The sequence below is a fragment of the Antechinus flavipes genome, chromosome 3, assembly GCF_016432865.1.
Source record: "Antechinus flavipes isolate AdamAnt ecotype Samford, QLD, Australia chromosome 3, AdamAnt_v2, whole genome shotgun sequence".
NCBI lineage: Eukaryota > Metazoa > Chordata > Mammalia > Dasyuromorphia > Dasyuridae > Antechinus > Antechinus flavipes.
In genome coordinates this window covers 453,481,914-453,494,648 of record NC_067400.1, presented here as the reverse complement: position 1 = coordinate 453,494,648, position 12,735 = coordinate 453,481,914, and the positions used below count along the sequence as shown (strand labels likewise).

At 36.4% G+C, this 12,735-nt stretch overlaps 1 protein-coding gene across 1 annotated transcript in view; it reads left to right on the top strand.

The window, feature by feature from the left end:
* Positions 1-2,800: 2,800 nt before the first annotated feature.
* TEX26 (testis expressed 26) overlaps positions 2,801-12,735 on the top strand; it is a 46,624-nt gene continuing 36,689 nt past the window's right edge. Inside the window, exon 1 of the mRNA XM_051986506.1 lies at positions 2,801-3,387. Coding sequence (XP_051842466.1) covers positions 3,375-3,387 — 13 coding nt within the window. The 5' untranslated portion in view covers positions 2,801-3,374. The remainder of the gene's footprint in view (positions 3,388-12,735) is intronic.

Genomic DNA, 12,735 nt, shown 5'->3' with positions numbered 1-12,735 from the left:
AAGAAAAGGACCATAAGGGGTAGAAGGAAAACAACTAAAGCATGGAATCCATTTGAAGGGAAGAGACTGCTGTTGGGTCACAGCTGTTGGAGTAAAGGTTTCATGAGAGAGGAAGTTCAAAAAAACTTTAAGAAAATTTTTAATTCATGTGTTAGAAACAAACAAGCTTGCTTTGAGTTTTGTGTAGAAAGGGGTGGAACCCCATCTGGAGATGGGTATTGGGAACTCCTCAGTTTCCTATTAATTAATGTCTCTTAGGAGGCTGGATTGACCCTGGAAAGTTTGTGGACATTTTGGACATAGCAAGAAAGGATATTCCTCTTCTTTGCATCATTTAGTGACACCCTATATGGAGATAGGGATGTCAAACTAGACCTTCTGGATTCTTTTACAGGAAATAAGAGGTTAATGATACATTTCTCCATGTAAATAATGAATAGAGTGCTACAAAAGAAGAGAAATCTGATGAATAAAGACACTGTGAATTAGAAGTACTATGTAAATAAATACCACTATAATAGGAATTCATAGTTTAGCTACTTGGCCACCCTAAGTGTGATATTTCTAGAACCTGAAAACAAATCAACTTCATTGTTTAAAGGGGTTGCCTTGGACAACCAGATGACATATGCAGAAACAGTTCTCAGATCACAATAGAAAGGGCTAACATGATGCCCTCATATAAATATTGAAATAGAAATGTTTCTTCAAAGGAATGAACTGCAGAATAGTAATACTGTTTTACAAAAGCAAGCTATTATTAACAAGCACTCTTTGGAAATTCTATAAACTTTCCATTCATTTTAGAATATATTTTTCATGAATGAAGCTATTTTTATTAGTTCTATCAGTTTCAGAAGGGACTCAATTGTGATGAATGCTATCTCATTTTAGATGTTGATACAGACTCACGGGGCAATTGGGTGATGAAGTAGATAGAGTATTGATCTTGGAGTCAAGAAGACTTTGAATTCAAACTCAGCCTCAGATACTAACTGGCTGGGTGATCTTGGGCCTCAGTTTCCATCTGTAAAATAAGTGGAGAAGGAAATGGTAAAAGCACTCCAGTATCTTTGCCAAGAAAGGACCACAAAGGTTGGACACGATAAAAAATGACACAACAACAAGAGGCTCAGAGTTTAGAGTCACAATAATTGAACCTTTGAATTGAAAGGAATCTCCTTTCATCCAGTCTCATCTAATTATCTTATCTTACAGATGAAGAAACAAAAGGCTCCATAATCATGCAGCTCATTAGCAAAGTTGGGACCAGAAATAAGACCTTTTAATAGTTTTTAATACTATATGGCTCCAAGGATACCTCCTCTTTTATGCAAGCTCCCTACAAAGGGACCCAGGGTTCAAGGTATTCTATAGACCTATATCCACTCAGAAAAAATATACCTCACAATCCCCTACTGCTGTATTTAGTTTTACTAGTGAGGTAGAAGACACAATCAGTACAAATTAAAGGCATTTAATAAAATAGGTGAGAGTAGTAATGACATTTCCTCCATTAATTTGGGACACACTCTCCCATAAACATACATACCTTCAGCATGAAAAATGAGTACACTTAGAGAATACAACTGGAGGGGTATATAAGTCACATATGTGCCTTGGGCAGAAGTAAAGGGTAACTCATCCATTATTGTCTTTGGGTCTGTCTGTTCCATGCTGAGCATAACGTGTAATTTCCACCATGGAATGGCTGTGCATTGTGTCCTAGTGAACTTTCTTGAATTAGTGGCGTGGGCTGTTGTATACAATTGGAAGGGGAAAGATAGTTGTATGTTGGGGACTAGTGGGAGATGGGGGTGACACTGCTGTCCCCATCTCTGTTGCTCATCAACTATTAAAACTCTTAGCTTGTTCAGGATTTTGAGGTCATTGATTCAATTCAATTGAATCTCTCTCTAAACCAGCACAGCCTAGAAATGGAATCATGGTGTTTTCTTGTTCAGTTTCTATCTAACTTAAGGTTAGAAAGCCCTTATAATTCCCATTTAATTCCTTTTTTGTGAGACTCAATTGATATAATGGATGCAAAGTACTTTTCAAAACTTAAAGTATTACATAGATGCCAGTTGTTATTGTTATTTGTGTTACCCCAAAATCATTTCAAGGGGGTCCTATCAAATAAGCTCCACCAAGCAGGGTGGGTCTAGATCACTATATATATTTTTTCTGTTCTTCCCTTACCTTCCCCAATATCTTGTATCTTACCAAGTAAAATCTAGTCAATAAGTCTGCTAGGAGCCAGGTATGGTGCGGACAGAAAGATAAAAAGGGAAAAAAAATCTATTCCGTACTCTCAATGACATCACAGTCCAGTGGTAGAGACAACATGCCAACAACTATGTACAAAGAAGATATAGACAGGATAAATGGACGAGTATTTTAAAGGGGAAAACTAAGATTAAAGATTAGGAAAAGTTTATTGTAAAAGGGAGGTTTTTAGGGAAGACTTGAAGCTAGGAACTGAAAATGAGGAGGGAGAGAGTTCCAGGAATGGAGGACAGTCAGTGAAATGCTCAGATTGTAGAAGATAATTGTGTTTTTACTGAACAACAGCAGAGACCATTGTATCAGACAGTATAGGGGTTGGGGAGAGTAAGGTGTAAGAGGACTTGAAATGTTGCGGGGAGGGAAGATTTTAAAGAGTTTTAAAAGCCAAACAAAGGATTTTATGTATGAATATAAATATTAAATTGTAAATTCATGTGAATATGAGTAAATACAAAAACTAAGCTAAGAAGCAATGATAGTGTTTTCCTCTTGGCCCACATACCATTGCAGTGCCAAGACCCCAAATGAAGTCATGAAGAGTGAATTGACCAACACAGACCAGAAGCATGGCGATAAAGGTTTATCCAAAGATTTCTCTCCCAACACCTTTTCCCCCATCACACTTGAAACGATCTCTTTGGTTTAGAGTGAGATACAGTTGAATTGACCTCAAAATCCTGAACAGGCTGAGAGTTTTAATAGAGAGTTGGTGAGCAACGGAGATGAGCACAGCAGTGTCACCCCCATCTCCCACTAGTCCCCAAAACAACGGACACAGCCTTATCCCTCCCCCTCCAACTGTATACAACAGCCCGCGGGCCACCAGCTCACGAAAGTTCACTAAGACACAATGCACGGCGATCGCGTGATGCTCACGTCAAGTCAGGTCTTGGAGCCGTGTCCCCGAGTCTCCAAGGCGACGGGTTACAATAAATGCCCCGGACCCCCCATTTTTCTGTCCTTAGATTTCAGTCGGCTGCCGAATGAGTCCTGGCAAAGGATCCTAGCGTCCTGAAGTCTGCTAGCAGAAACATACAAACAACTGGAGACTGACGGGAACTTGTTTCCCAACATCCATTCCAGCTATGTCCGGACCAGGTAAGAGAGCCGCGCCTACCGCCACCCCCAGCCCCAGCCCCTCACCGGCTCCAGCCCGGAGCTCTCGGTAGGGGCCGAAAGCCGGGAGCTCATTCCTGCACTAGGTAGGGAGAGGGAACTACCTGTGTAGTTTAATCCAACGTCCCTCCTATACCAGTGCAGAGTTGACAAGAGAGAATGACTATGTGTGTTGTGTGTGCGTGTGTGTAAGAGACAGATAGACACACAAATACACACAAACACACGAGTCATCCCCCTTTCCAAAACACAGACAAAGACGCTCATTCACAGCCACCCCTCCGTTGGATTCTTCTTTCCCAAAATATGCACTTGGTTGCCTTCAGTCCCTTGTGATGATGAATCTAAAAAAAAGCCCCGGACAGGTCACATTTAGGAGCACAAGGGGATAGATCAAGCAGGGAAGGAGTCAGGCAGCTTTGGAGAAAGAATGGGCACAGCATCCCCGCTTCCCGTCCCCAAGGGAGCATCATACACTCCCCTGCAACATCCCTTCCCCTCCAGTCAATTTGCAACTGTAAAAACAGTTGAAATAAGTCCAGCATTATTATTAATATGCATTAGTTATGGGAGGGAGGAAGGGGGAGAATGGTAATGGAGGCACTTGAAATCACTGTGGTCATGGTCATTGAAAGCAGACCTGGCTTAGGGCACCCGGGGAGACTTTAATATGTGGTGGAATGCAAATAAATGCCAAAGCAAAGGGTTTATGTTTCACAGTAGTATGGGGGCAGGACAGTGCAGCTAATTCTAACCTTGGCTGGGGGACGGGAGACTGTGGTTATTAAAAAGGAAATTTGTATGTAACAGATGTGGTGTTCTTCGTACAGAGTATGCATACACATGCAGCAGCTTTCCTGAATTTAGCTATTTAATTTACACTGAGTTGGGGAGGAGAGAACCTCCTCCTGCTGGGATACTAGCTGCCTGATTACTGTGCACTCAATTCCATCCTTGCCATTCTAATGACCCCAAATACCCAGTTGTGGTTGTCTTGCTGTGTAATTGAGGCTCCAACATCTAGGGAGCTGTAGGATGTTGTAAAACTTTAAGTTAACAGAATTGTGGGCCCAAGCATGCATGAAAGGAGTATTTCCATGGGTAGGGAGAGGAATGGCAGGATTGTGAAAAAATCCACCTCTTTATTGCTCTGTCACAAATTGATTTAGAATTGGTAAGAGGGAAATTGAGACCAAGACTGTCTCAGGTCCCCATATATATAGTAAGTTACAGAGGTAGAATTTGAACTTGGATCTTCTGACATCAAACTCCAAGGTCTTTGAACACCATCAAATCCTGCCTCCTTGTGTTCTTGGGCTGTGCAAATATTTTGAGGAGAAAAAACCTTTTATCTTCAGGGCCTTTGCTGGAAGTCTTTAACTTCAAGGGTCTTCCCTTTTGTTGAAGCCTGAAATTACCTTATTAGGGTTCAATGGCAGATATAAAAAGCTTAAAATGTACCAAATAGCTGGATGAAGTCACAAACTTATTATTAACTGAAACTCATTCATGTTAAAGTGTAATCAGTTAACCTCTCTGTTGAGATACATACCAGATACCTGGCCATTGATAGGAGAATATTCTGAGATTCTGCAGAGGCAGGAGGGGAGGAAAATTAGTATAGAACAGGGTCTAAAAAGCCTAAACTTCTTTTAAAAATGTTTATTTTTTGCTGAGGCAATGGGGATTAAGTGACTTGCTTAGGGGGCACATAGCTAGGAAGAGTTAAGTGTCTGAGACCATATTTGAAGTCAGATCCTACTGTGTCATCTAGCTGCCCCTAAAATGTTATATTGATAATTTTCAATATAACTGGTTTCTTTTGCATTTTTCTGTACCTTATTTTATGTATTTAAATTATTTTGAGAAAGGATCCATAAGACTTCACCAGACAGCTAAGAGAGGGTCTATGACATAAAAAAAAAATAGGCCAAGAACCCCTAGTGTAGAGAGAGAAACTTAATTGACTCGACAATTTTGCTTTGCCTAGTAGGTCTTGTTTATGTCCAACTGTGAAAAGACACTCAATATTTTTGTCCCAGGCAGTTATGTGTACCAGCCCAGCTCAGCAGAAAAATGTCACTAAGCTGTGTTAACCTACTGACATAGCTTTGGATGATTTGTAAAACCCATGTTTTCAATAACAGATTTTAAAAAATAAAATTGCTCTTTCTACAATCCTCTTAATTGAGCAAATTAAAAACAAAGAAACACTCAAATAGACAAATTCTTCAATACATATCTAAAACATGTCCGACAACATAAATTCCCATAGTAATCATGTCTGGAAAAGGATGTTTCTGTATTTTGAGTTTATCACCTGTCTGGGCAGAATATTAGTAGGTTTTATCTTTACTCTTTTGTATTCATGGTTCATTATTACTTTGGATAATTACAAAATAAACTGGGAAGACCTTTAAGAACTAATGAGAAAGAAAAGTGAGCAAAACCAGAATAATTTTTACAATAACAATATTATATGGTCTTCCAAGATAGTTTTCCTCTATAATATTGTCTTGTCAGACTCTTATTTGACTGCATGGACTTTGTTCATGGAATTTTCTTGGTGTAAGGATCATGGAGTGATTTGCCATTTCCTTCTCCAGGGTGCCCTCATTTTATAGATGAGGAACTGAGGCAAATAGGGGTTAAGTGACTCAACCAGGGTCACACCAGCTAGTAAATATCTGAGATTAGATTTGAACTCAGATTTTCCTGATTCCAAGCCCAGTGCACCAACTAGCTGCCCCCCCCCCATTGTTTAGTTATTGCCTAATAGGATGATATGCTATTGGTTATTTTGAAAGGAACTGCTATAAATATTTTTGTACATTTAAATTCTTTTCCTCTTTAATTTTGCTAAGATATAGACCTAGTAATGAAATACATTACTGGTTCAAAAGATACGCACAATTCAACATAGTTTCAAATTGCTTTCCAGAATATTTGAATCAATTCCCAGTTATATAAACAATATATTAGAGTACCCAGTTTTCTTTTTGTACATGCTTCTTTATTGTTATTATTTTTAACTTAAAACCTTTCATTTTCAAAATATATACATGGATAATTTTCTACATACACCCCTACAAAATCCCGTTTTAATTTTTTCCTCTCCCTTCTTCCTCCTCCCTCAGTTGGTAAGTGATCCACTATATGTTAAACATGTGCAATTCCTCTATACATATTTCCATACATATCATGCTATACAAGAAAAAATCAGATCAGAAATGAAAAAAAAAGAGAAAGAAAATAAAATGCAAGCTAACAACAAAAAATGAAAATGTTATATTGTGGTCCACCCTAAGTTCTCACAGTCCTCTCTCTGAGTACAGATGGCTTTCTTTATCACAAGATCATTGGAACTGAACTGAATCATCTCATTGTTTAAAAGAACCACATCTATCATAATTGATCATTACATAATCTTACTGTTGTTGTGTACAATGATCTCCTGGTTCTGCTCATTTCACTTCATATCAGTTCATGTAAGTTTCTCCAGGCCTCTCTGAAATTATTCTCCTAATCATTTCTTATAGAACAATAACACTCCATGACATTCATATATCACAACTTATTCAGCCATTCTCCAACTCATGAGCATCCATTCAGTTTCCAGTTTCTTGCCACTACAAAAGGGCTGCCACAAAAATTTTTGACATGTGGGTTCCTTTTCCTCCTTTAAGATCTCTGTAGGATATAAGCCCAGTAGAAACACTGCTGGATCAAAGGATATGTGCATTTTGATAGTCCTTTGAGCATGGTTTCAAATTGCTCACCAGAATGGTTGCATCACTTCACAACTCCACCACTAATGTATTAGTGTCACAGTTTTCCCACATCCCCTCCAACATTTGTCATTATCTTTTCCTGTCATCTCAGCCAATCTGAGAGGTATGTAGTGATATCTAAGAGTTGTCTTAATTTGCATTTCTTTGATCAATAGTGATTTTAGAGCACCTTTTCATATGACTAGAAATGGTTTTAATTTCTTCATCTGAAAATTCCCTGTTCATATCCTTTGACCATCTATCAATTAGAGAATGGCTTGAATTTTTATAAATTTGAGTCAATTTTCTATATATTTTAGAAATGAAGTCTTTATCAGAACCCTTGAATGTAAAAACGTTTTCCCAGTTTATAGCTTCCCTTCTAATCTTGTCTGTATTAGATTTGTTTGTATGAAATCTTTTTAAACTTAATATAATCAAAATTATCTATTTTGTGTTAAATAATGAATTCCAGTTTTCCTTTGGCCATAAATTCCTTTCTTCTCCACAAATCTGAGCAGTAAACTATCTCCTTTGTATTTCTAATTTGCTTAAGATATCACTCTTTATGTCTAAATCATGACTCCATTTTTATTTTCTTTTATTATAGCTTTTTATTGACAGAACATATTCATGGGAAATTTTTCAACATTGTCTCTTGCAATCACTTCTGTTCCAACTTTTCCCTTTCTTCTCTCCACCCCCCACCTAGATGGCAGGCAGTCTCATACATGTTAAACGTGTTAAAATACATCTTAAACACTATATATATATGTATATACATACATACATACATACATACATACACAGGTCCATACAGTTCTCTTGTTGCACAGGAAGAATTGGATTCAGAAGATAAAAATAACTCGGGAAGAAAAACCAAAATGCCAAACAGTTTACATTCATTTCCCAGTGTTATTTCTTTGGGTGTAGCTGCTTCTGTCCATTGCTGATCAGTTGAAACTGAGTTAGATCTTCTCTTTGTCAAAGAAATCCACTTCCATCAGAATACATCCTCATATTAGTATAGTTGTTGAAGTGTATAATGATTTCCTGGTTCTGTTCATTTCACTCAGCATCAGTTCATGTAAGTCTCTCCAGGCCTTTCTGAAATCCTCCTGCTGGTCATTTCTTACAGAACAATAATATTCCATAACATTCATATACCACAATTTATTCAGCCAATCTCCAATTGATGGGCATCCATTCAATTTCCAGTTTCTAGCCATTACAAACAGGGCTGCCACAAACATTTTGGCACATACAGGTCCCTTTCCCTTCCTTAGTATTTCTTTGGGGTATAAGCCCAATAGTAGCCCTGCTGGATCAAAGGGTATGGAATCAATTGAAGAACATGTATTAAATACTTATGTGCCAGCAGGCATAGTACCAAATACTTGAGCAGCCAAATAAAGGTTAAAAACAACCTTTACCAACTCACGTTTTTAATGGGGAAGACAACACATTTTAATGGAAAAGGCAACATTGGTCATTTGGTTCAGTGGATATTTGTTAGGCATTTAACAGAACTAGACTCTTTGCTAAGTGTTGAAAGGATATAAATAAAGGTATGGTCCTTACCCTCCAGAAATTAATATTCTAATGAAGAAGATAACATGCCAAAAATTTCATATCTAAGATATATACAGTATAAATAGAAGGTAATCTCAGAAAACACTATCATTAAGAGAATTGGAGATAATGGAGGGGAAAGGTGGAAGGACTTCTGCAGGAAGTGAGATTTGAGCTGATTCTTTCCTAAATGAAGCCAAGGAAAACCAGGAGTTAAAGTAAAAGAAGGTTAAGCTTTGTGATAATTAAATAATTTAGAGATAAATAGATTAAGAGAATTAGAGATAATGGAGGGGAAAGGTGGAAGGACTTCTGCAGGAAGTGAGATTTGAGCTGATTCTTTCCTAGATGAAGCCAAGGAAAACCAGGAGTTGAAGGAAAAGAAGGTTGAGCTTTGTGATAATTTAAAAAATTTGAAGAGATAGAGATTCTGGGTATTTTCATCATTTTAATAAGATCAGTGCATTATTAATAAAAGGATGGCCATTTGGCTGTTTCTCTTAGTCAAAGTCCTCTGTGAGTAGTGGACTCACAGTTTATCTTCTCTTCAAAGAATAAGTGTTCATAAGAGGGTACAACTCTCAGTGATTACCACAATGGGAGGTGGACTGTATTAAAATGAGAATCTTTGGATACTCACCTTGAGTCACCCAAATCAAAGCTGGGATATAATATTTTGCAAATACTTTTATTATTATCCATCTTGTCTAAAGTTTGATTATAAGTCATTTAAGCATTTGAGGGATAGGAATGTGATAAACTTTGCCCAATATCTCATGATCAGAAGAATCTAAGCATTAAGTCCTAAGTCTCTCTCTCTTTTTTTAGAAGACTTAAACTTACAATAGGAAACAAGTGTACTATGACCACAAGTATCATAAAAAATCATAATCCCATATTTCCTTCTGTCATCAAAGTTAAGCAAACTTAGTCAAGCAGAGATCTCATATATCGCTTAAGGAGACAGATTTTGTTTAAACAGATTGTATATTATTACATAGATAAACCAGGGTAACTAACTGGTTCAGTGGATAAACTGCTGAAACTGGAGTCAGGAAGACTCATCTTCATGAGTTCAAATCTGACCTTAGATATGTGCTAGCTGTATGATACTGGGTTCTTAACCTTGTTTATTTGTTCTCAGTTTCCTTATCTGTAAAATGACCTAGAGAAGGAGATAGTAAATCACTCTAATATCTTGACAGAAAAGCCTAAATGGGGGTCAGAAAGAGTCAGACATCATTATCTGAAAACAACTAGACAAAAAACATTAGGGTAAACCAAGTCAGATTTAAGATTAAACTACATTTATAAGGTACACTACAGACTGATTTAGGAAGGGAAATTTACATATTACCAAGGTAACCAAAGAAATCCTTCTTTATAAACAAGTGGTGCTTCACACTTCCCTTTGGCATCTACTTGAGAAATGTCAACAGTTAACATTATTTTTCCACAATTCAAGTTTTGATAAGATAAAGTTAATTTAAAAAAAACCAAAAAACAGAAGACAGGCTTTCAGTTAATCAAAAAGTTGCAGAGCAAACGGTCCTGATCTCCAAACAATAAATGAAAGGAATTTGGGCAATGCTTCTTTTATAGGCAAACACAAAGCTAAACAATACCACAGCAATCATTAATATTAAGTGACATCAAGTCTTGTAACTCCTTCCAAATGTTCATGAAATAAAAAAATTACATTTTGAATTTCAGGTAGTTCCAGGTCCCTGGAACATCTTCCCTTGGAAATTCTGGAATGGACCTCATTCTCAAGGCAGCTCTGGAGGAGGCTCCTCCTAGTAGATCAGTTTTTCTGGTTTTAAGTCACTTGGGAGATTTCCCTAGATAATTCTGCTAAAATGTGCTAGTAACAAGGATTTATCACACAATATTGCACAATCTCCTTAATTTGGTTTTTCAGTAACTAGTTCATGTGGTGAAAAAACCAGTTCAAATCTTATGGAGTGAATCCTATTAACGGCAGAGTTATAAGAGGAACACAGATTAGCAATTTACATTCACCTGAAACTTCAGAGAATTTGTTTTTTGGTACCTCTTGCTTTTTCTATTTTTACCAAAAACCTGTGCCCAATATGGAAAAATGTCATCAAGAGTCTGAAGAAAGAATCTTAAAAAGATCCTTGAGGCCTTGATTTGTAAAAATATGAATTCCTTTTATATGATCAGAGACTTCAAAGTAGGAAAAAATGATTTAAATTTTCTTTACAATCAATACAATTTTATATGTAAAATCCTTATTCTAGTTTTGAGAACTTATTTACTAAAACATACTCAAATCCTTCATACCTCATTAGAAACATTTGGAAGTATACACACACACACACAGACACACACACACGTGTTATGTATATATAATAGGTATCTGTATACATACAGATACCTATTATATATACATACATGTGCATATATAGGCATAATTAATAATCTTATGTCATTCAGATTAAAAGAAGTTTCTCCCTCTGGGTATCAATTTTCACATTAACAGCATTTATTAGTCAATGTCTTCCCAAAATTCTCAATACAAGAAAAATTAGAAGCCTAAGAATAACATATAATACAAAACATTTTGATAGTGAAATATTAATTCATTTGAGTGCATTGCTGAATCCCCTCTTCTATGAAAAAAATCACCATTTATCTAAATTGGCACTCTATAGTAATCACATTGAAAAACAAGTATAGAGTAATAACACTTAATGAAAATACTAATAATAAACATATATACTCTGAGAGGTATATGCTTTTAACCCATTTTATAGATAAGGAAATTGAGGCAAACAAAAGTAAAAAAATGACTTGCTCAGGGAACACAACTAATCCATTTCTGAGACTATGTTTGAACTCAGGTTTTCCTGATCTATGCAGTTTCTAAGCCTATAACAATTTAATTTCAGATATCAAATGTATTTTACATTAAGTTCTGTTTACTTACTATTATCTTAACATGAGGACACTTGGTGTCAATCAGTGCATTCAACTGTATTAGGCTCTTTGTGACCCTATTTTGGGTTTTCTTGGCAAAGATACAAGAGTTGGTTTGTCATTTCCTCCTCTGGCTTGTTTTAGAGGAATTTTTAGAGTTTAGAGTTAATCCATCCAAGGACAGATGTGACCTCAGAAAGATAAATCTTCCTGACTCCAGACCCAGCTCTATCCACTGTGCCTCCTAGATGTGTTAGTATAGAGAATACATCTCATTATATATGGAACCACATTACGATTATTTCAGGACAAATTACAACTAAAGCAAATATCAACTTAGAGTGATTGGTGATTTGAAAATCTCAATTTCCCCAAAGATCACAAGCTGACTCCAGCACCTCAAATCTTAGAAGTTAGCTCTCTTTCAAAGACACATAGTGGGCACCCTTAACATTCCCATCACCCTCTTTTGTTTCCCATGAGTCTCTAAGGATTTGGATGACCCTTTTTATACCAGTCTTTCAAGGACAGAATTTTAGTTTGCTTATATACTCAAATAATTTTAAGCTGCAGATTGCTATAGTTTGTATTTGGTAAACATAAAACTTAATTTTTTTTTTGTCTGTCTGAAATGAATAGAAATCTTCCCCCAAAGTTTCTCAAATCTTTATCTGAATGGACAAAATCCTTCTCAAATCTCTTTTTAAAACTTTCAAATCTTAGCCTTTCAAACCCTTCATTTCAGAATCAGTGCAAATAGATCCTACCTTTAAATTTCCCCCATTTTCTGTTTTTACCTACTCTTTCCTGTAATATCCTTCTTTTCAGTGGACTGCTTAAAGACAGCAAGTTCATAATTGACCCTTTCATTTTATGCTCTTGATTCCTTACTTTGCTCTCCCTACTTTTCTTAAATTAATTTCTTTTTATTTCTTAATCAAATTCTAAACATCTCTCTTGTATAGATTTTCTTATATAATACCACTTAATTGCTTCTTATACTTCTTGAGTTGTATAGTCTATTGTTAACTCTGGTGACTTTTAT